Source organism: Crotalus tigris, unplaced genomic scaffold, assembly GCF_016545835.1.
Source record: "Crotalus tigris isolate CLP2741 ecotype Arizona unplaced genomic scaffold, ASM1654583v1 scf7180000019762.1414395, whole genome shotgun sequence".
Classification (NCBI taxonomy): domain Eukaryota; kingdom Metazoa; phylum Chordata; class Lepidosauria; order Squamata; family Viperidae; genus Crotalus; species Crotalus tigris.
The window spans coordinates 963,820-987,041 of NW_024097700.1; the positions used below are offsets into that span (position 1 = coordinate 963,820).

At 38.5% G+C, this 23,222-nt stretch overlaps 1 protein-coding gene across 3 annotated transcripts in view; it reads right to left on the reverse strand.

Annotated features, from left to right (window-relative positions):
• The window catches only part of VLDLR (very low density lipoprotein receptor), a 28,531-nt gene continuing 5,309 nt past the window's right edge, over positions 1–23,222 (reverse strand). Inside the window, exons 2-19 of one of the 3 annotated variants that reach the window (XM_039364447.1) lie at positions 17,567–17,686; positions 15,516–15,638; positions 14,213–14,335; positions 12,931–13,311; positions 10,623–10,745; positions 10,182–10,304; positions 9,682–9,801; positions 9,470–9,595; positions 8,894–9,065; positions 7,161–7,385; positions 6,396–6,514; positions 5,842–5,981; positions 5,166–5,307; positions 4,158–4,307; positions 3,276–3,353; positions 2,072–2,152; positions 1,493–1,662; positions 1–592 (exon numbers count right to left, since the gene is read on the reverse strand). In XM_039364447.1, the coding sequence (XP_039220381.1) occupies positions 557–592; positions 1,493–1,662; positions 2,072–2,152; positions 3,276–3,353; positions 4,158–4,307; positions 5,166–5,307; positions 5,842–5,981; positions 6,396–6,514; positions 7,161–7,385; positions 8,894–9,065; positions 9,470–9,595; positions 9,682–9,801; positions 10,182–10,304; positions 10,623–10,745; positions 12,931–13,311; positions 14,213–14,335; positions 15,516–15,638; positions 17,567–17,686 (2,552 nt within the window). In that variant the 3' untranslated portion in view covers positions 1–556. The remainder of the gene's footprint in view (positions 593–1,492; positions 1,663–2,071; positions 2,153–3,275; positions 3,354–4,157; positions 4,308–5,165; positions 5,308–5,841; positions 5,982–6,395; positions 6,515–7,160; positions 7,386–8,893; positions 9,066–9,469; positions 9,596–9,681; positions 9,802–10,181; positions 10,305–10,622; positions 10,746–12,930; positions 13,312–14,212; positions 14,336–15,515; positions 15,639–17,566; positions 17,687–23,222) is intronic. The other 2 variants (XM_039364449.1, XM_039364448.1) reach the window with 2 other exon arrangements.

Consider the following 23,222-nt stretch of genomic DNA (forward strand, 5'->3'; position numbering starts at 1 on the left):
TACAGAGTTTTGCCTCTTTCATTTCGTGTTGAAATTTACAGTGATTTCTGATACAGAGCAGTTGTCCTCTGCACACCCCTGTAGGTGGTTCAGGGAGGACAAATTCACAATTCATACAAAAGTTAGTTTACAAATTTTTGGCAATTAATCTTGAGTAACCCGTTTTCTCCTATTGCCATTTTCCAAACATTCAAAAAAGTTATACAATAATTTACATTGAAATGTTATTCCAAAGTGCTTAATAAGCTATCCCCTCCCCGGATGATTTACAATTGGGCCTGTACAATTATTTACAGATAGTACTTCTGAAGCACTTACTATAATATGGCTTCTTGAAAAGTGCTTTATACATAGCCAGTGGTGGGAATACTTAGTTTATTCAAGGGTTACAGGTAAGTAAGAACCATCAAAAGTTGATAGTGAACACAGATCTTTAAAACTTTGTATGAAAGTGTTTTTTGTGAACTTGTTCCACCTGTGCCTTCGTTCATCAAGGATCTCTTCAGCCACTATCTGGCTATCATGCAAAAGTGTAGAATGCAAGTGTAGACTAGATTCATGATAAATCATCCTCTGTGCTTACAACTGATATCTGTGGAGGAAAAAAATGTTATATTAATGCACCTGTATTTCAGACAGGTACAGTCTAACTTTAGGAATTGGCTGTTGGTGAGGGTAACCTGAAACCTCTAAGCTTTCCATTACATTACACAGTACACATTATACAGTAATGTACCATCTCTTCATTTGAAGGCAAAAGCACTTAGAAACTGTACTCTAAATGCAATTGTAGCTTAATTGAACATACCATCCACTGCTGCAACATATTCACAGAAAAAAAAACATTCCCTATTCAGAACAGCATTCTGCTCACTTTCTTCCAAATGTGACATGTGGCCCATGCCACCAGCAATCTCTCCTCTACCCCACCCCACCCCACCCTAGCAAACTATATGAACACAAGCTTGTCTATGCCATCAGTCCTCACTGACACACCCCACATATCCTTTTAACCAAGGAGTGGAGCTGAGGAAATAGCTATTGAAGCTGGAATCTGATAGTTTTACATCAAGTTGCCATGGTTAAGCTTCAGATATGTACATGAAACATGTTGATTAGATGCCCTAAAGTCTTTAATTGAAAAGTAATTGTTTGCAGAAACTGGTTGGGATTTTGAAACTTATTGACTGATTATAGGCCATCAAGTCAGAGTTGACTCTTAGTGAGCATATAGATAGATCTTCTCCATGACAATCTATCCCAAGCTTCAGGACTTATTTGCGATTTAACCAGGTGGATTAACCTTTAAAGATCCATATCCTGGAATAAAGACAGACTACAACAGTTGTTGGAATCCCAATCAGATGCCATAGGGACTATGAAAAGCTTTTCATGATTTTCCAAAAAACATTCTTTATATTTTGGGTACCAAGTAGAATCACCTGTGTTAATTCTATCAGTGACTTTTGGAGAGAAGTAGGAATTCACTTACTGCTGGATATGTGTGCCCAACTGTGCTGCTGTGTCTTCCAATATCTATAGAGAGATCTTCCTCTGTCGTTTTCAGGTACACTGGGTTGTCAAAGTTCATGCTTTTCATGTTCTTCTGTTGCCAGTTGCGCCACATGAAGTAGCCTCCTGCCGCGGCTGTGACTAATAGTACTATGAGAAATTGTGAGATTTTTAAAATTCAGCTGGAATGCCTGTTCTGTTTAAGTAAGACTTAAAGACTAAGACTTCATTACTTGTATTATGCCTTTTCCTCAAGAATCTCATGTTGGCTTCTCCTTCCACTTTGTTTCTTCACAATAACCATGTGAAGCAAATTAGGCTGAGAAAGACAGATGAGGGGGAGACTATCCATTGGGCACTACTACCAAGTCAGGATCTAGATGTGCTTTCTTCCAATGCTGTTCAGGCTCTCTGACTGCTATGCCCTTCCTGCTACCTCTAGATATGGCTTTTTTCCAAAATAATTTTATATCCCAAAGGAAAACATAGTGGAGGTATAAAATAAACCATGCTGAAAATGTTGTCTTCTCCTGATTTCGGGGTACTACCTCATACTTACAGATAGGAAGAATAGCCCATGCTGCTGACGTACTTCTGGAGGAGGCCAGCTCTTCTGATACTGGACTGCTCTGATTTTGACCTAAGGAAAGAAAACAATTACAATATGTTTACAATGTACAATTTACAATATATTTATCTTTATGGATCGTCTGATCAAGTTTGCTATCTAGAACACAGCATTGCCCAGTAAAAAAAACTACATAATTCAGGAAATGGCCTTGATTTATACTAGCTGTATATCAACAGATTCTGCTCAGTTCACAATCACTCCATTATCTGTTCCAAAATATTTTATCACTCTTCTGAAATGACCACCTTCTTGCTATAACAAGAACAGATTGGACAACAGACCAACAGAGATGAACGGACATTGCAGGACAGCTGAGATCCACCCAAAGAGCATCCACAAATATTGTTAAAAGAACTGAAAACCCAGCCCAGATGATCAGAGATTCTAGTCTCAGCAGTAAGTAATGAGCCTCTGACATGGCTGAAGGATCATTTACGTTTGCATCCTGGAATTATTTTTGGATCCTGCCTCGTTTTTGGATTATCAGAATCTGGAGTGCCCACATAGCTATTAGATGACTTGCAAAATTCTAGCAGCTCTACCTGAACTGAATACAGGTAATTCATCAGCTTCACTACTCATTTGTTTCAGAGTTTAAGTTGGGTTTTGCTTTTAAATCTGAAGGATCGAATACTTAGAACCACAAAGCTATGCAACATCCTACAAAGATCTAGCCAAACAGTGCTCCACATCACATGGCTGCAGAAAGTCTAACTAGATGTGACGTTGCTTCCAAGCTATTTGAACTTCCTACTTAAGTTGGTCTGCTTTAGTTAAAAGACTGTTGATTCTAACTCGGGACCTTTTTCTGCAGGAGTCTAGAACTTAATTTTTTTCCCTGATTTTTGTTCCTTTTGGATTTCTAAAATGGTTTCATTTAACTAGCTGCTTTGAATGTGAAGAATGCTGCAAACAAGACATAAGGTACAACTTTACCAAAAGTTGGCTAGGCATTCTTTAAGCACTTAAAAGGTTTGCCAAATCAAGCCAAGTCAGTCTAGCTCCACATTCCTTGAAATAATCCCAGCAAGACCAACAGCTGCTCATTCCTGCTTCCGAGGTCAAAGTTTTGGCTTAATTTATCCTGCTTCACCACCAACGTTTTTGAGCTGCCTTGGATCAGGACCAATACCTCCAGAAAGTGGTCCAGGTGGTTTGTCTGTTCTGCTGCTCTCTTTTGTCTCAGTGAAAGCCACAGCAGTTCCTGTACCTGAAATTACAGATCAGTAACTTTGAAGCTCTGCATTGGCTCTTTCTTTCTTTTTTTTTTTTTTTCCAATTTTTGGGGTGGAAGTAGAATACCCACAGCAGATGAGTATGGTCATGCAGGCTTAGTTTATCTGGCCCTGGAAGGTGTTAGATTTATTGTGCTATGAAGATGGAGTCAACTGGCTAGGATATTATATTAGGTATCATAATGTTAGGAATCACTTCATAGCCAGCTCGGTAAGCAGAATCATCATGAAAAACAAGGATTGCAGTTTGAATTCAACAGAATGGAAAGTTTGACTCAATCAAGGATTACCAGAGATTTGTTTGAACAAAACAGCAAATCTATCACCACCAGCACACAAAACACAGTATCCTTTAGTGTGCCATAGCTGACTCACATATTATCGTGCTTTTGTATTCAAATCAAAATGCCATCTGCAATTATGCAATCCAAGATCCTGGATTAGTATTTACATAGAATGTGATTATTCAAAGCATCTTGCCTCTTTATAGATTAGAATTATATGATTGCCAATCGGAGTTTGAGGCAAGGAGTTTGTGAGCCCCTGGCAGAGAAGAAGCTTTTTATGGCTTGTATCCAGGCACACCATGGCTGATAATTAAATCAGGTTGATGTTCAGATTTAATGTTCTATACAGCATGCAGTATCCATGAAAACGAAGAAGCCAGGCAGTCGGGATGCTGTTTAATGGCCAAACTTAATACATTAGTAAGAGCTGTATGCATGAGATGGAAGGACGCAAGTGCTTCCAGCACAACGACAAAGAGTCACAGGCTGTACCTTTGCATTTCAAGCCATTGTCTTGCAGGGCATCTCCATCGGGACATGTGCAAGTATACTTTGAGGAACGACTGTTTATCTGGGGTGCAGGTAAGCAAAGGTATTCACAGCCTCCATTTGTCATGTTCTCGTCTTCGCACCAGTTTTTTCCTGTGGGTGGAAGAGTTTTCAAAAATAGGTCACCTAGGATTGAAGACTACAATTTCTAATAAAGCAGTAAAGGCTGCGGCCTACTTGCTATTTGAAACAATTACGATGTCTTACTTGGCTTTCCACTTCAGATCAGATTATGAAGGCATTACAAGAATGCCGTACCCCCAGAGCTCAAGAAGAGTTACCCCATCTTTATGTTGTAAAGCAGGAGTGAGCAATTATGGCAAATTTATGAACTATGGACTTTATGTTGCCATAGTTGCCCACTTAAAGGCACTATTTCTCTTTTCAGTACTAGATGGCATTTGCAAGGCACTTTGAAATGATGACACCAAGTCAAAAAGAATTGACATTGAAATCATCTGAACATAGCTCCTCAGGGAGGCTTGAACAATAAAAGCTCCTTGAGTTATAACTGGTTGCTTAGCAACCAAAGTTACAACGGATCTCCCAGGACTACTTATGATCTGGATTTGAACTTCTAATGGCCACCCTCAGTCATGTGATCACATTTATGGCTGTTTGCAGCATCCTGTAGTCATATGACCTTGATTTATTTATTTTTTTGTTGGAAACCAGTGTTTACGTCTGGTTTCTAGGAAAAAACACCTACTGAGTATAATGGATTTGCTTAATAACTGTGGCATTTGCTTTATGACCACCATTAAAACATCGTAAAATCAGGAGCACTCACATGGTGACCCACTTAACAGACATGATTTACAACTGTAATTCCAGGGTCAGTTATGGTTGTAAGTGGAGGACTATCTGTACTGTGTTTTCCTCCCACCTGTACTTGAGAACTCAAAAGAGTTTTTGCTTGGAATCTTAACTCCTGTGCCCCTGCTATATTACCTGACTGCTGAACAAGTTCATGATACACAATGATGTCTCGAGCATCATAAAGATTGTTTACTACTGTTTGCAGTTCAGATCCTGTAAATTTGTTGGCACTGTACACAGCTTCGTTTTCCCAGTCTGTCCAGTAAACAGTGTCCTAGGAAGAAAAGAGTGATTATGTCAAACTGAAGGATTATTTCTTAACTTCCTCATATTTGAGTAGTGGAATGTACACTAAAGAGTATGCATTTCATCACTACAACTTATAGGTTAAAAAAAGAAACCTCTTCCAGATGAACTCATCTTTCTTCCTCTACCTGCTTATACATTTGCTACCTTTTTGTGACCAGGTACATACTTTGTCTCCCATACTTTGTTTCCTGCCCCTAAGAGTTGCAGGAAAAACAGCAGTAATATCATAAAAGGAGACAGGACAGAAGGCTATTTTGGGGGATGCATGTTTTTTTAAATGAAAAACAGCTATACTAATTCTAGCTTCTCCAACTTCTTTTCCTTGAAATTTTGTGAAAAAAAGTAAGATTATGATGCCAGGATTTTGCATGTGTCTATTAAATTTTAGCAATGCAATCTCCCCATCCCTTAAAAGAACTAGAGGCAGCTAACTGGTAAGTCACCCCTGCCATATGATCCTGCAATCTCTCAACATACATCTGCAAACTTTGATTCTTACCTCAAATATTGTCAAACTAAGAGGATGAGCAAGAAATTCATGGGATGTAAATATAATCCTGCGATCTTGCCCATTCATATCCACACTGGAAAGCTTATGCAATTTGGAGTCAACCCAGTAAATACGATTTTTTACACGATCTAAACAAAAACAAACTTCAGTACTTAGGCCAGAAGAACCATGATTTAACAAGAACTTCCTTACTTACTTGAACTCTCTTTAAACCTAGATATCTAGGGAAGCTATGAAGTAGTATCCTTGACTACACAATGGGTAAATAAAAGCAATGGCAAACAGTGATTGAAAGAATTCTTATCACAACTAGAAGCTGATGGCCGTGGCCATTCAGAAGCCAAGATACAGGTAGGTCAATATCACCAAGCTAGGTATAAGTGATATTTTGGGTATTAAAGAAAGAGAACATTTTAACGTGGTTATTTCATTACAGAAGGTCACTTGCCTTCAACCCTTAATATACTAGTCTAATTTAATCAGTAACTCCAAGAATTCCTTAAGAAAGGGATTCCAATGTGGTATGAATAACATTAATATACCTAGTGCAATCCCATTGGGCCTTTCAATATCTGTTGTCACAAGTTGCTGCCTGTCAAGTCCATTCATCCCTGCTTTCTCAATTTTGGCTGGTTCACCCCAATCAGACCAATACATGAAGCTGTAAGAGAAACCAGGTAAGAGCCGTCATAAGTCTACTCTTGTGAGAGAGTTATTTTATTTCTACCGTCTCCTTTCAAATATGTTTCTTCTTCAATTGAACCGTAAATTTGGGCTGCCTTATCAGAATATTGGACCTCCCCCTCCAATATATTATTTATCCTTACGGCTCATATATCACGTATAGAATCTGAATGACAAAGTTCACTTCTCTTAGGGTTTTCTATCTTGTTACTGCATTGTTCTATGTTCTGAGGAAACACTCTGCTTTCTCAGCAGCTATTAATAGAGATACTAAAGTAAGATGTGAAAACATCACTGGCAAGTATCTAATATTACAAACTAGCAATTCTTGCTATGCCATCTCCTGCTATTTCTTTGTCAACATTGCTGCTGGTGTTAGCATAGCTGTGAAAGAGATTCCGAAGTGAAATTACAATCACTTTAGGATTTCTTCTGAGCTGCATGGGTCCTTCCCCAGAAGACCCTCCTAGTATCACTCCTCAAATTATGTGATTTAAGGCTCACAGGAATCCAGGACTGACTTAATTTCAGGAGGATGCAGGACAATCCTACTAGAGAGGCTTAAAGTTTCTCAGAATTAATGCTCAGATATTTCCATATCAAGTATGTAAATATGGACTTACCCAGAAAGCGGATCCACAGCCACACATGCTGGCTCCCTTAAGTTAGTGTTAAATAAGATTTTCCTTTTAATACCATCAAGGTCAGCCACTGAAATGGACTTCATGGAGGAATCAGACCAATAGATGTTCTTGTAAATCCAATCAACAGCGATTCCTCCAGGACTTGGTACATTGTCTACAATCCGGCGATGTCGCACTGGTTTGTTACTAGAAGTAATTGAGGCACTAGGGAGAAACATTTCATTAAATGCAGTCACCAGGAAATACAACGTCCTATATTTAAGCATATGGCAAAGGTACAAAGAACAGGTCATGTCTGGTTCTAAGTTAATCCTAGATCTGATTTGCCTGGAAGTTTAGCTTCAGCCACTGTTCAATTTTTTCCTACCTTTTTTATTTTTTGCCACCAAAATTGCTTCCTACAAAATTCAGATAGTTGTGTTCAACAAGGCTTTTTAGAATAAAATCTGTCAGGAATATAGTTGGCCCAGAGCTTCTATGGTGCTTTCGAAGTTTACCTAGATAATTATTAGAGCTAGAGTTCTCCTAGATCATGTAAAGAGCTCATCAAACATAACAGCAGTTGAAACAAGGCATATTATGCTCTTGTTAATTTTTATTTTAGTGATGGCTGATTAATGTAACAGCCATTTAGAAGCTGGGTACAAAGCAAGATTTTAGGAGAAAGCAAGGAGAACATCGCAGGTGCTTCTATTTATATTTAGATCAGGCGTGTCCAACCTCCAGACCAGTGTTTGTCAACCTTGACAATTTTAAGGCATGTGGACTTCAACTCCCAGAATTCCACAGCCAGCATTGCTGGCTGTGGAATTCTGGGAATTGAAATCCATATGCCTTAAAATTGTCAAGGTTGACAAACACTGCTCCAGACCATGGGCTGCATGTGGCCCCAGACAGCTAGTAATATGGCCCCGCAATAACTTTAAACATTATTTTGTGCATTTATATCCATTAATTATATTACATATGTTATATGCGGCCCAAAACATTCCTATTCACTCAATGCAGTCCAGGCAAGCCGAAAGGCTGGAGATGCCTAATTTAGATCAACCCAGACTGCTAGCAGCTAAGAGCCAAGCATGTCATTTTCCACAGAGCTATTTAGATCCTGTCCCTCCAGTAGCAGCTGCCTTCACTCTAATGCCAAGAAGAAACCAAAATGTTACTCTCTCTGCTTGGAACTATAAAAACTAGAGCTATAAATGAGCTACATAGCCCACTTCAGATCACTGACCTAGGTGCAGATCAGATGTTGTGCAGTGTCTTTAAGCAAAGCCATAAACTTTTCAGAGTGGCAGGAAGTCCTTTTCATTTGGAGACCGAATTAAGAAAGGTATTCCAAGGCAAAGCAGTGAGGGTGGAAGGGTCAATTTCTTTAGTCTTTTTTTAAATTGGCAGGGGAGCTTTGACTTCCTCCCTCTACTCAAAATAGGTGCTTTAAGCGGAAGTTTAATAAGTTTACTTTTATGTACATTATTCCCTTTTAAAAAGAACAACTGTGCTACAAAGATTGAAAACATGCTATTAAATTTCAGTGGCATGATCTTGGGAAAGTCCAAGGGTTACAAGGGAAGCAAGAAGGTTGTATGTTAACCATGAATTAGAAGCGCTGTTATCATAAAGAACTGACACCCAAAGATTGGTTTTTAAGATATGGCAGATACGTTAAGCTTTTACCCTCACAGAGAAACAGCTTACACAAGTCGGTTTACCTGAGGATTGCATTTGGTCCAACGTCAGCCCAAAAGATTCTATGCTCAGCCATGTCAGCATCCAGAGCGACCACATTTCTTAGGTCTCCTATGAGCTGGGTGTAGTCCTGCCTTTCAAGAGCAAACTGCCTGATGTTCCAACGATTTGTAAAAAGCAGACTTGGTTCCCCTCCTGCAAGAGTAAATTTGTGTAAAGCTAGGCATAAAAATCTACAGCCAGTTGCTGAAGAAAGAGCTCTTCCCATAAGCTCTTGAAAGAAAGTTGCAAGCCTTATGCAGGGGTTGGCTTAACCATCCATGTAGTCAGGCAGCTTAACTGGAACTGCATATTCAAGAGTCCAAATGCCTGCTGATCACGCTCCAGAGACAGTCAGGAATGCAAAATTAACATGTTAGCCTGGATTCTCACATCTGACCATGCTAGCTGGCAATTCTGGAGATGTAATTTCAATAGATCTGGACTGGGCAAACAGATCTATTTGATCAACAGATCAACAGTTATCGGTCTAAGACCGTTATGCCTTTCTAAGACCCTATGACAGAATTTGAGTTGGGTATTTGTTTCAAGCTACTTACCAATTGCTTTGCAAACTCCTGTTTGTGGATCCATTCGGTAGCCCCGGCTACATTCACACTTATAGCCCAGTTTGGTATTGACACAAATCTGACTGCAGATACCTGGATTCTGGCATTCATCAATGTCTAGGGGGGAAACAGATACTCACAGCTGCAACATAATATGAACAAAGGGTAACTTCAGAATTTTTTTTCTTTTTCAGGATCTTTACCTCCACAAGTTTTTCTATCTATCAGCTCAAAGCCTGCTGGACAATCACATTCATAACTTAAAACCAGATCTCTGCAGATATGAGAGCAGCCTCCATTGTTCACCAAACATTCATTTACATCTGAAAAGGAAAAGAACTAGTAATGCCATTCAAGTCGTTATTGATTTGGAAGCATCAGTGATACAAATTTTTTCAAAGAGGGAAAACTGTACAACCAGGGCTTTTTTTCTCATAGAACACCCAGAATGGAGTTCCGGCACCTTTTTTGGATGGAACCTTGTAGGGTAGGCAAGGCGGGTTGTGTGATGTGTGTGAGTTCCGGCACCTTTTTTTTTTTTTTTAGAAAAAAAGCACTGTGTACAACTGTTTGCAACTATAGAGTTTCTGGATTAGAATGTGGCCTATTACAATAGGTGCTGCATTATTCCTTGAGATGAGAAATTTCATTAGAATCAGATGAAAACATTTTTACTTAGTTGGCTTTCTTAACTACAACTTACTGCATTCGTTGAGAGGCTCATCACTCCAGTCCCGGCAGTCCTGTTTCTGGTTGCACACTTTGTTGAAATCTATGCACTCACCACTACCGCACAAGAATTTTCCAGGTCCACTGCACTGATTAACTGGAGGATGGAAAGAAAAGCCACAATTAAATAAATAGCTTTATGCCCAACTTAGTGTCTCCTTGGGGCATAACTCAATTACTTATTAGTTTCAAGGAATTAACACTAATTTACGATAAATCAGGAAAGTTGTAACACTGAACAGCAGTAATGTAAAAGTCTGAAAGGGCATGATCCACAGAGTAAATATTATCAACTGAAGAAATCTCTAATGGAAATTCCCATGAGATTCTCTAGGACACAGCATAAGGAATATGGCTCCTACATATTCAGGTCACATGCTGACACCTGCAAATTCTTAAAATTCTTGTTACTTACCAACATGACAGTTTACTTCATCAGTCCCATCTATGCAGTCTCTTACACCATTACACTGTCTGGTTCCATGAATACAGTTGCCATCCTCACATCTGAATTGGTCAGGTCTGCAGGTCCGAGAAGCTGAATAGAGGAGATACCGTTTAAGGACCACACTTCTATTAAACAAGTATTAATGATCAGCTATTCGTGCCAATAGTTTTAACTGAAACAATTTATTCATTAGAAAATTAAATGCCTTCTATGTGCTAATATGGAATTCCTTAGGATTAGAATGGCATTTATATCTGACAGTTAAAAATTAATATCTGTTATTTCAAGTACACATTTAAAAGTGTTCCATCATTCTACAGAACCTTGGAAATGGTGTCAACACCAATTCCTCGCTTTTTATCTTCTTTTCCCAGGATTGGAATATTGAGTACAAGGATATTCACTAAGAGAACAGAATTAATTTTGTGGAATTAGAGATTGGACAATAAATGAAAACCTACTAAATATATTTTGCAAAAATAATGATTATCAATACCAACTGAATTCCAAATAAGCCAGGTTCAGTCATTCCTTCATAAAATATCTTTGCAGTTGTTGTTGCGAAGTCGTGTCCGACCCATCGCGACCCCATGGACAACGTTCCTCCAGGTCTTCCTGTCCTCTACCATCTTCTGGAGTCCATTTAAGTTCACACCTACTGCTTCAGTGACTCCATCCAGCCATCTCATTCTCTGTCGTCCCCTTCTTCTATTGCCCTCAATCTTTCCCAGCATTAGGCCCTTCTCCAGTGAGTCCTTCCTTCTCATTAGGTGGCCAAAGTATTTGAGTTTCAACTTCAGGATCTGGCCTTCTAAAGAGCAGTCGGGGTTGATCTCTTCTAGGACTGACCGGTTTGAACGCCTTGCAGTCCAAGGGACTCGCAGGAGTCTTCTCCAGCACCATAGTTCAAAGGCCTCAATTCTTTGGCGCTCAGCCTTTCTTATGGTCCAACTTTCACAGCCATACATTGCAACTGGAAAAACCATGGCCTGGACTATACACACTTTTGTTGGCAGGGTGATGTCTCTGCTATAAAATATCTATGTCTCATCAATTCAAATTATTAAGAAAATTTGAATAGTGTACCTCTACTTCATTTACTAAGGAACCTTTCTTAAAACTAATCTTTTTTTCTTAGAGAAGTGCAAAATATTAAAAAATACATTCTTTTAGTTATCCTCACACACAGAGATATAACCATAATTGTTTAACTGATAAACAGTGAAATTCTGAAACTTTGCTATATAATTCAACCTTATAAAACATCTTTAAATATACTTATATAAATTAAAATATACATATACATTAAACAAAGGAATCTTTTCACCATGATAGAACACTTTTATACAGTACTTGAAAGTTAAAACATTCTTGGAAGATGATTTGGATTTGAATGTGATGAATCTCATTCGAATTCTATGGCACAATTCATTTTAAATGTCTTATGATAATCAGAACTAATTATGGAGTTTTTTTTTGATTGGTAACACCACTCCTATAATTACACAACATAAATTGTATTATTCCAGATAGTATTAACTAATGACAAGAAAACTATCATACTTTGTTATCTTTAATCATAATGCCAAATTAGCCAAGTCTTTTTATTTTTTTAATTGGGAAAACCAACCACCAATAATGATTCATGCTGCTTATAAACTGTACTTCCTTAATGATATAAATTGATTTTACATATAAACTTACTCAATTCCTGGTATTAGCTACTAGGTTTATTATCACAAAATTCTGGAAAATTAAAATACAGTCAGTGATATTTACAAAGACTTCTGAAAACTACAATTAATAAATTCATCCAAAGCATAACAATTTGTAGATCCATTGAAATGTTTTTCCCCAATAGGCTATTTAGGTTTTCTGTAGTCATCCATTCTGTACCAAAACAATGAAGAGAAATGTTTTAAATGTTTGTACTTCTCAAGATCAATGTATTAAAACAATAACATTTTTCTTCAGGGCCTTATGATTCTGTCACTATTTACTTTTTTTGTTCAAATTCTGTTTTAGGGTGAAAATAGTGAGTATTGTCTAAGGTGTGGATCTGGCTGGGAAGTCCTTAGTTATAGCTTTGCCTCCATAAAAAATTGTAAGGAACCTTTAGACAAATTACTGTCTAGCCCAACCGATCTCATAACATTGTTGTGGGGTAAAAGGCTATGTAAGCTTCTGAAGGAAAAGTGGGATAGAAGTCTAATAAAAAAAAACCCCACTCATTTCCAATAAAACCTACGCTGCCAAGTGACAGCTTTTTACTTACGGCAGTTGACTTCATCGCTTCCATCTTTACAGTCCGTATCGCCATCGCAGCGCCATTTCTTGTGAAAACATTCATCTCCCGAATCACAAAGCATTTCGCTCTCCCCACACTTTGCAGTTTGGACAGGCTGATGGCCACACTGTTCCGGAGATTCGTCTGATCTGTCGGTGCAGTCGGCTTCCCCATCGCACACCCAGTTAATTGGGATGCAGATTTCGCTTTCGCTGGTGCACTGGAAGTCCCCTGCTCCACAGGTAGGAGTGGCGCAGCCTTCCTCATCACTTCCATCACTGCAGTCCTCCTGCCCGTTGCAGGCAAAGTCTTTTGAGATGCACTGCCCATTAGCGCATGTGAATTCTTCGGGGTTGCATGTTATGTTGGCTAAGGAACAGTTGAAATAATTTGATTTACCAAACAGTGCTGCTTTTTGGAAAGCCAGTAAGAAATGTAAAGAGAATATTGTTATTCTGGTGAGATTAATTTCTAGATCTGTGCCCAAACTGCTATTTAATCTAGCATTCTGACATTTCAGCAAGTGGGGCCTAGCAAAGTTCAAGCTAAAAGTTACTGGAAGAACTGTGCATAAGACAGAAACTGCATGACTGATGAAACTGCTTAATTTATGTTCCATCTGTCCTATACAGTGAAAATGTCTATTTTTAGGAGAGCTTACCTACTATAAATTAGCATTTTGAAAGAAGAACTATTTCTAATGGATATAGCATTGTATTTTACTTTTCTTTCAAGCGGTTTAGGCCTCATATTGAAGGCCCATTTTTTTAAAGTAATATTTAAGCTAACACCCTTACTATATTAGGCGCTGATGTTTAACATTAATGTCATATTGCCTAAAGATGTCACAGTTCCTCGAAACAATGGGAATTTGGCACGCCCTAGTTACATTCTTAGCTAGTTTAGTGTAGTGGTTAAGGCATGAGGCTAAAAACTGAAAGACTGAGTTCTAGTCCCACTGCCTTAAGCACAGAACCAGCTGGCTCACTTTGAGCCAGTCACTCTCTTTCAGCTCTAGGAAGGAGGCAATGACAAACCACTTCTGAAATCTTGCCAAGTAAACTGCAGAGACTACTGCAAGAATTAGCAGTGACTCAAGGGAACAAAAGCAACATTTACTTTTCAGAGTTACAGGAACTAAAGAAAAGGGAATAATATCTCTGTTCAGGATCTAGTAGTATAACTAAATACTTTCTAATTTTCACGGGGAAATTATGGCACAGCCTAGCTAGCTAAGCCAGCCCCCTCATCCCCAGTAACTATGACTTACCACAGCCTTCTTCATCTGTACCATCACCACAGTCAGTTTCTCCATCACATTTCCAGGATACAGGGATGCACTGAGTTGATAGAGGACCACAGCTGACTTCACCTATCGTACATTTTCTTCTATCTATTGAAAAGTGATTAAGAGTTTGCTTAGGTGCTTTTTGAAGACAAATTAAGTCTTAGGACTCAGGGCACTTGTTCAAATCAAGGGTGACCTATATGCAGAGCTACCAGCCCTTTTCTCAAATTTCCTGGAGACCCATCTGCCACAACTGTTTGAAAGTTGCAGCAGCATCTCACAATACTGGGGCCAAACATACGCCTAAAATATACCTAAAATATTTAGGAGAATTTCCCAAGCTTACCCCAAACTCTGTATATTCCAGCCCCACACATTTTGTCCTATTATTCTATCTTCAAAGTATTAAATGTTGCCTTCAATCACCAAAAGATTTCCATTCCTTCACTTAGAGGATTTACAGTTTTAAACATGAAAGCAAAGCTATACAATACTGTACTTATTATCTGCTACAGAATTGTAGGAATTGCTCATCCAGAGGCAAATAAGCCACGTGGCATTATACTATTTCAGGATACTCTGGTATAATTTCTATGGTGAGAACATTGTATCCTCATTTACTACAGTATTCTATAGATCTATTTGAAATGTGTGATGCTCTATAGACATTTAAAATAATAAGCTATGAGAACTAATTATACCAAGTAGTGGTTCTCTTCGGGATCTGTCAGTTGTTTCTGTTAGGTTATTAAGACTTATATATAATCATATTTAGCAGTTGTTTTTTCTCTCTATCATAAAACAAATTATCATAATACTATGGTCTCTCCCATTAAGTCCAAAGTTCTCAAATACTATTTTCAGCTTGGTCCCTTCCAATTCTGTGAATGAAATGAGCAATCTCTAAGTTTGATAGATAAACAAAATTTACATAACCAAGTAATCTGAAGAACATTAGAGTGTTAAAGCTGTACTATCAGTCGAAAGAAGATATTTTGATTGAATAATGCCACAGCAGTTTGAAACTGAAATTATGTCTGCCCTACCTATCTTTTGTCTGTGGACCAGCCCAATCTGAAGAATATTATAGGGTTGGAAAATTTTAAAGGAGGGAGTGTTTGAATTTCTGAAGGAAAGGAGGGACATAAATCTGACGACAATAGATCTTTACTGACGGTTTACTTTATACAGATGAATCATGTACTGAGGCATAGGCAGTTTAGTTCTGTCTTTAAAAGGGGAAAATGGTGCAGTCGACCTGCTGCATAGATGTCAGCCTACTTACAGCAAATCTCAGAACCTTCATCGGAGCCGTCTTCACAGTCGGGATCTCCATCGCATTGCCATCTGTTTGGTATACACTGCCCATTCTGGCAAACAAAATCCGTGGCAGAACATGTCTTCTTCACTGTATAAGAGTAACATGTTGTTAAATTTGCCTGTGTAGAACTGCTACACAATTTCAAGTGTTCTGCCTAAAAGTGATTTGATATTTTTTCTTCCAGAACTATTCAAGCCTCACACCTGTTTGATAGCATAGCAGACCAGGAGTCTGAAAACAAGCAAGACTTGGAATTTTATTTATTTTAATTTTATTTTGGTATTAATTGCTGGGACAGCTTCATTTCTCAGAAAGTCACATAGCCAATTTTATCCTAGTTACTCCATAGGAGTCTGGTAGAATTTTTTTTTTTTTTTTTTTTTGCTATTATTAAAAGGCATAAGCTTTCATGAGCTAAAACTTATATCATCAGATTTACAGAATGGCTAAACTGATGTAGGGCTTAAATTGAGGTGAGATAAGGAGCACAAATTACATATGAGAGCCAGTTTGGTCTAGTGCAGGGGTAGGCAACCTTGGCTCTTTTATGACTTGTGGACTTCAACTCCCAGAATTCCTGAGCCAGCATGGCTGGCTCAGGAATTCTGGGAGTTGAAGTCCACGAGTCATAAAAGAACCAAGGTTGCCTATCTCTGGTCTAGTGGTCCACCAAGTTAGACATTGGGAGATTGTGAGTTTTAGTCCTGCCTTAGCATAAAAACCAGCTGGGTGACTTTAGGCCTGCCACTCTGTCTCAGCCCAACTTACCTCACAGGGTTGTTGTGGTGGGAAAAATAGGAAGGTGTGTTGGATAGTTTCATTGCCTTAAGTTATTTGTAAAAAATAATAAAGGGAGGGTAAAAATAAATAAATGCAAGATTGCAAGTGCCTATTCGGTTAACAATTGTAATCAAAACCCATTGTGTTTGTTGAGACCTTTAGTAATAGCTTGAGACAGTTTGATGCCTATGAGTACAGCAAATTCTCACTCAATATTGCTGTTAAATTCTTTTTAATCACACAAAACAGCTTATTAAAAGTTACACCTTTAAATATGATTTGTTAGTTGGAAAAGGCATTATCAGACTGTAGTTTTTGGCTCCTATAGACTAACGTAATTATCTTCCTACAATACTTAGATAACACAAGTACAGTTATGTATGCTAGTTATCAGGTTATAACAAGAAAGTCAGGATATTATGACTTTAACAGCATCATGGGAAAGCAAATGTGCGGAATAGGAACATCTATGAGCTTTTTAGTTTAAAGGAGATGCTTGTTCAATTCTTCTATCTCCATGTACAATGAAAAGGAAATCATACACTTTCAATATCCTGGATTTCCAGACACATCCTGGGGAATGGAAAGGGCAGAAGCAAATTGTTTTTTGTTGCGCCTGAGATCTGAGAAGCAAAGACTGAGGTTTTTGTAGCAACTGTGAATAGGTTTCTAAAGATGTCTGCTCTTTCTGTCTAACTCAGGTCAAAGAAATGGCATTGCAAGAAGCCCAGTTCTGAGTATGGGCTTCAATACCAAGGTCAATATGAAACTCGATATAACTAGCAGTCCTATCCTAAAATAATCAGATTATGGCTACTATTCCCATAGTTGCTTTACATGGTTAGATGCTTTGATAACTCTTCTTAAAGCTTGAACTACTATTGTAATTGTTGTTCTTTCTGGCTGGCTGTTGGAGCCATGCTGACTTATTTATAAGAATATCCTACTAGTAGGATTGAGCCAGTTTAGTATAGTGATTAAGGCATCAGGCTAGAAACTGGTAGACTGGTAGACATAGTCCCACCTCAGGCACAAAGTCAGCTGAGTGACCTTGGGTCAGTCTCTCTCTCTCAGCCCTAGGAAGGAGGAAATGGCAAACCACTTCTGAAAAACCTTGCCAAGAAAACTGCAGGGACTTGTCCAGGAAGTCACCCAACTCAAGATAACTCAAAGACATATAAAAAAACCAAACCCTACTACTAAGAGACTGGGTCAGTGGCCGTGTTAAACCTTACCGCATGCTAGTTCATCACTGCCATCAGAGCAGTCTTCATCCCCGTCACATCGCCACACCAGAGTTATGCAGCGGCCATTGTGACATTGAAATTGTGATTCATCACATGTTACCCTTGTCCCTTGAATTGAGAAATAAATTACAATTAGAACCAATAGACCTTAAAGAAGCAGAACGTGTCACAGTTTAAGAGTGATAATTCCAGTCATCTAGGAACTAAAGCAGACATAGAAAGTTTTCAAGTGATTATGAAGCGATTGCTTGCTCCTAAAATGCAATTCTTCATACATCTCAGTTAATACTGCAGTTTTGAAAAAGGAGCAGCTTTGATTATATTATTTATTACTATTATTTATTAGACTTGATTCAAGCTAAGATTGATATAGCTATTTCTAAAAGTAGAATCACTAGGTTGGGCAAGTAATCAATGTGAGATAATATAAGGACATTTGGACAGACTACTTTTTAAAGCATTTTTATAAAACATTGCATCACATATGTATGGAGGCATATGTACATACTTCTATTTACCTATACAGCAATTCTAGATCACCCCACTTCCAAGAGCAAATATACCTAAACGCTTAAAAATGAGTTAGGTGAGGTATCAATCTATTAAGGACTCTTACATGCAACACTGGAGAAAAAATCTATGGAATATTAGGACTCAGAAGACTAAGCTTTTTCCAAATCACCAAAAACAAATACAATTTCCTTTCTAAACTCTAAACTTGTATATACAGTACAAGGAATGCTTAGCACCCAGTGTCAAAACTTGATAAAATACCCAGAGCTTAGACAGTGACATGTCATTTAAGAGGAAAGGTTTTTAGTTACCTTGGAGAAACTTTGTAAAACATAATTGTATTTTGGCTGATCATTGACCAAATAAACATTACAATTACGTATTTGTAAAAAATGCAGAGAATATTTGAAAATACTGGAAATGACATTCGGGTAAGAGAAAAAAATTAAAGTTAATTATGAATGAATCATTAGACTTCTGTAAATCAAGCAAAATCTGATTCAAATAATCTTTTCAATTTGGAAAATTGATCTTATTCAGAAAATCAATCTTATTCAGATATTCAAGTTAAATCATTCATTTCCACATCAACTGAGAAAAAGCTATTTCAGAACATAAACATAAGTATCATCCAAAGAACAAATAGCAAATCTAAATATAACTTCTGTCTACTCCTAGGTTGTAAGATTTATATTCTATAAAGCAGTGATTCTCAACCTTTTTAATGCCGCGACCCCCCAACCGGTTGTAAGTCGAGGACTACTCAACTGGTCGTAAGTCGAGGACTACTCAACTGGTGCAGCACCGTTTGCAGAATGGGACTTTTGGCAGGCTCAGAAGGGCAGAGACAGCCTGGACAATTCCTATTGGCTTTTGAAAGCCAATAGAATTAGACTCTATTCAAGAGAATCTATTCTGTTGGCTTTCAAAAGCCAATAGAATAAAAGGGAGTAGCACAGTTAAGGAAAAGGGGGAAAAATGGCGGACTGCGTTGTTTGGTGACCCCCGTGAAATGGTCGTTCGACCCCAAATGGGGTCCCGACCCACAGGTTGAGAACCACTGCTATAAAGCATATTCATCCTGGAATAAAGATAAGAAATTAATGAAGGTTTTAAAAAGCTATTTTTTCTTTCCTCAGGAACAGGAAGAAAATTGAGCCAAGTCAGGAATCCAGTAATATAATTTGTCAGTGACTGGTACAAAAATGGAGAAACTTTTACAAAATTGTACTTCTAACTGGAAGTACTAAAACTAAGAGGTCATTTTGAAAGATTAAACAGAAAAGTGTTTAAGAACTTATCTTTTGATGCTGAAATCAAACTGCACCCGAGGAAAAAATACAGCTGCAAAACTGTTGTGCAAATATAAATTGGACATCAAATATATTGTCTTGGTACATTTAGGAACTGTTCCCTCCTTTGATCTTGCAACAGGTGCTTTTCCCCTTTTTCAGATTTTAATTACAGGAGATATCCACAGACTATATGATTTAGACCTAGAAACTCATAAAAATTCAAAGGAAACAAATGCATTCTCCATATATGTCTAGAACATAGCACTTATGAGCGGTACCAACAACTTGCTTATTCTGGTATTTTGTTTTGGGGTTGATAGCGCAGTATTTGACAAACTGGTTATTAGAAACTTTGCTTTAGTGTAAGAATTACTAGCTCCTCCCTTTTCCCCATCTCCCCCAAAAAAACCTCGGATACAAACTCATGGGGAATCTGAACAAAATCAAACTTCATATTATCACCATAAAACTAACAAAATCAGATGTGGGTGTAACCACTTTCTAGGAAAACATGGTCTGTGCTACAGAAAGATATGGAAGAGGGCCATAATAGGAAGCATAGGGTATTATGACAAAAATCACTTTGTCAGGGAAATGGATGGCGTATAAATTTAACATATACATACACCTATATATATATTACTGCAAAAGGAAAAAGAACCAACTCTCATGACCAACTATTATAAGACTAACACAGAATAATAAAAGAACTAGAAAAGGGCTGATGTAGTTCCCATCTTCCAGAAAAAAAAAAAATGGATCTAGGAAACTACAGACCTATTAGTCTGACACCAATAACTGGGAAGATTCTGGAAAAGATAATCAAGAAATGAATCTGCGAACACCTAGAGGCAAATAAAGTCATAATAAGAAGCCAACATAGATTTGTCGAAAACAGAACATGCCAGACAAATCTTATTGCATTCTTTGACAAAGTGACAAAATTAGTGGACCAAAGGAATGCTGTGGATATTATTTATTTGGACTTCAGTAAGGCATTTGATAAAGTAGACCACAACCTACTACTTGATAAGATAGAAAAATGTAGGCTAGACAGCATCACCACCAGATGGATTCGTAACTGGCTGACCAACTGCACTCAACGTGTAGTCCTTAATGGAACTGTATCTAATGTGGTGGGGCACCCCAAGGCTCTGTCTTAGGACCAGTACTCTTCAATATCTTCATCAATGATTTAGATAAGGGGATAGAATGGGAATTCATCAAATCCACAGACGACACCAAGCTGGCAGGAATAGCCAACACTTCAGAAGACAGGCTTAAGATACAGAAGGATCTGGACAGACTTGAACACTGAGCCCTATCTAACAAAATGAAATTCAGTGGTGAAGAAGGTTCTACATTTAGGCAAGAAAAGCCAAATAGAGAGTGCCTGGCTCAATAGCAGTAACTGGGAAAAGGATCTTGGAGTCCTAGTGGACAATCCCTTAAATATGAGCCAGCAGTATTGCTGCAGCTGCCAAAAAAGCCAATGCATTCCTAGGCTGCATTAACAGAGGGATAAAATCAAGTTCATGTGAAGTGTTATTACCATTTTAAAATGCCTTGGTAAAACCACAATTGGAATATTGCATCCAGTTTGATCATCATGATTAAAAAAGATGGCGAGACTCTAGAAATAGTGCAAAGAAAAGCAACCAAAATGCCATGGGAGAGTTGTACCAGAGCTGGCAGTGGGACTCTTAACTAGGGCTTACTTTTGGGGTAGGGCTTATATTAGACCCACGCTAAAAATCATACTAGGGCTTATTTTCTGGGTGGGTCTTATTTTGGGGGAAATGTGGTAGGAAGAATAGTTGCAGCAATTGGGTATGTCTATGGTAGTTTAATGAAAAGGACTGGGATGACATGATAGCAGTGTTCTAATATCTGCCACAAAGAAGACGGTGGTTAACCTATTCTCCAAAACACCTGAAGGCAGAACAAGAAGCAAAGGATGGAAACCAAGGAGCAAACCAACCCAGAACTAAGGAGAAATTTCCTGACAGAACAATTAAATCAGTGGAATGACTTGTCTCCAGAGGTTGTGGGTGCTCCAACACTGGAGGATTTTAAGAAAAGATTGGACAAACGTTTGTCTGAAATGATATAGGGTTTCCTGCCTGAGCAGGGGATTAGACTAGAACAGGGGTGTCAAACTCAATTTCATTGAGGGCCGCATCAGCACTGTGGTTCCCCTGGGGAGGCAGGTGGGTGTGGCCAGAGTGGGTGCAGCCTACTGGGTGGGCGTGGATGGAGTAGGTGTGGCCTACTGGGTGGGCATGGCCAGTTCTACATCATTCACGTCAAGGGTGCCTATGGGGGGCCTGGGCAGGAGTGGGACAGATCTGAGGGTCTCTGGCAGAAGGGGGTGGGACCGGGGCAAGTGCCAAGGTATGGTCCATTGGGGCAAGTGCCAAGATGGCCACCACAAAATTGTACATTGACTCCTGGCCAGCCTGGGCCAGGGCCAAGGCAGTGGGGGCCGTTCTCTCACTGTTTCCAGGATGGCTTTGGGGGCCACACGAAACCACTTCTTGGGCCGCATCCGGCCCTCGGGCCTTGTATTTGACATGTCTGGACTAGAAGATCTCCAAGGTCCCTTCCAACTCTGTTATTCTGTTAATAAGAGCAATAAATTTATCAAGGACACAATTCCATATCACCTTCCTTGGGGTGGAAGAACTACTGCTTGCTCATATCTTACCCATACAACGCAGGCAGAAAAAGAGCTACCTAGTGTGTAATCCATAAAAAGTGAAATAATAATGCCACCTTTGGAAGGCCTCGATAGGTGGATTAAAATGTCAGTCGAAACATCCGGCTGACTGTGCGACAAACAATATTAAAATTCAAACAGATAACCACCTGCCACATAACACTTCAAACTTAACTGTCAATAAAAAAAAACAACATAGTCTAGATAGTTGACACGGCAGTACTTGAAGACTGCTGAAAAGAGGAAGAACTAGGGAAATTCACAAAATACAAAAATCTGCAAATAGAAATAGAACAACTCTGGCACAAGAAAGCAAAGAGTACTAATAGTAACAGGCACTTTGGGTGCAATATCTCAAAATATCTGCAGCATGACTACTGAACACTACTGATATTGACAAAATCACCATCAATTGCAAAAGGTAGCTTTATTTGGAGCGACATACATCCTGCAACAATATCTGTAACACCATCAAACATTAACATCTGCCTATTTCAAGTCCTTGGAAAGAATAAAAATGCCAAATCCAGTCTAAACTTCTGGCTCACTGAGCAAGTAACCATAATAAAAAAAAGCATTTTTTTTTTTTTTGATACAGTGAAACTTAGGACAGATTTGTGCTTGGGCTTTCTACACCCAGGGCATAATTAAGAACCATTGTACCATACCTGATCCCCTATTAAGATGATCTGAATGAAATATAATATGGATGATTTTCAGTCAAGCTTATCTGTCTGAAGCTCCCTGAAATTTAATATTTTAAAGGCCAAGGAAATATAGCATGATGCAAGTCTTCCCTAATGTGTTGCATCATGTAGATATTTACCTTTCTCACCTGAAGGTTAACAAGACTGAATTTATTTTTAGCTCTCACTAAAACAGCTAGTTGTCTTTAAGCTGATTTCTGCCAAGGTCCAGCTAAACATTCTATTTTTCTTGCACACCGAGTACTTAGGAAAAGGTTGTGGCTAGAAATCAACATACATTGTACAGGCAGTTCTCTATTTGTGACCATAATTGGGATCAGAACCTCCGTTGTTAATGTAGTTAAGTGAGTTGCATCCAATTTGTGACCTTTTTTGCCATAGTTGATAAATGAATCACTGAGGTCCTTAAA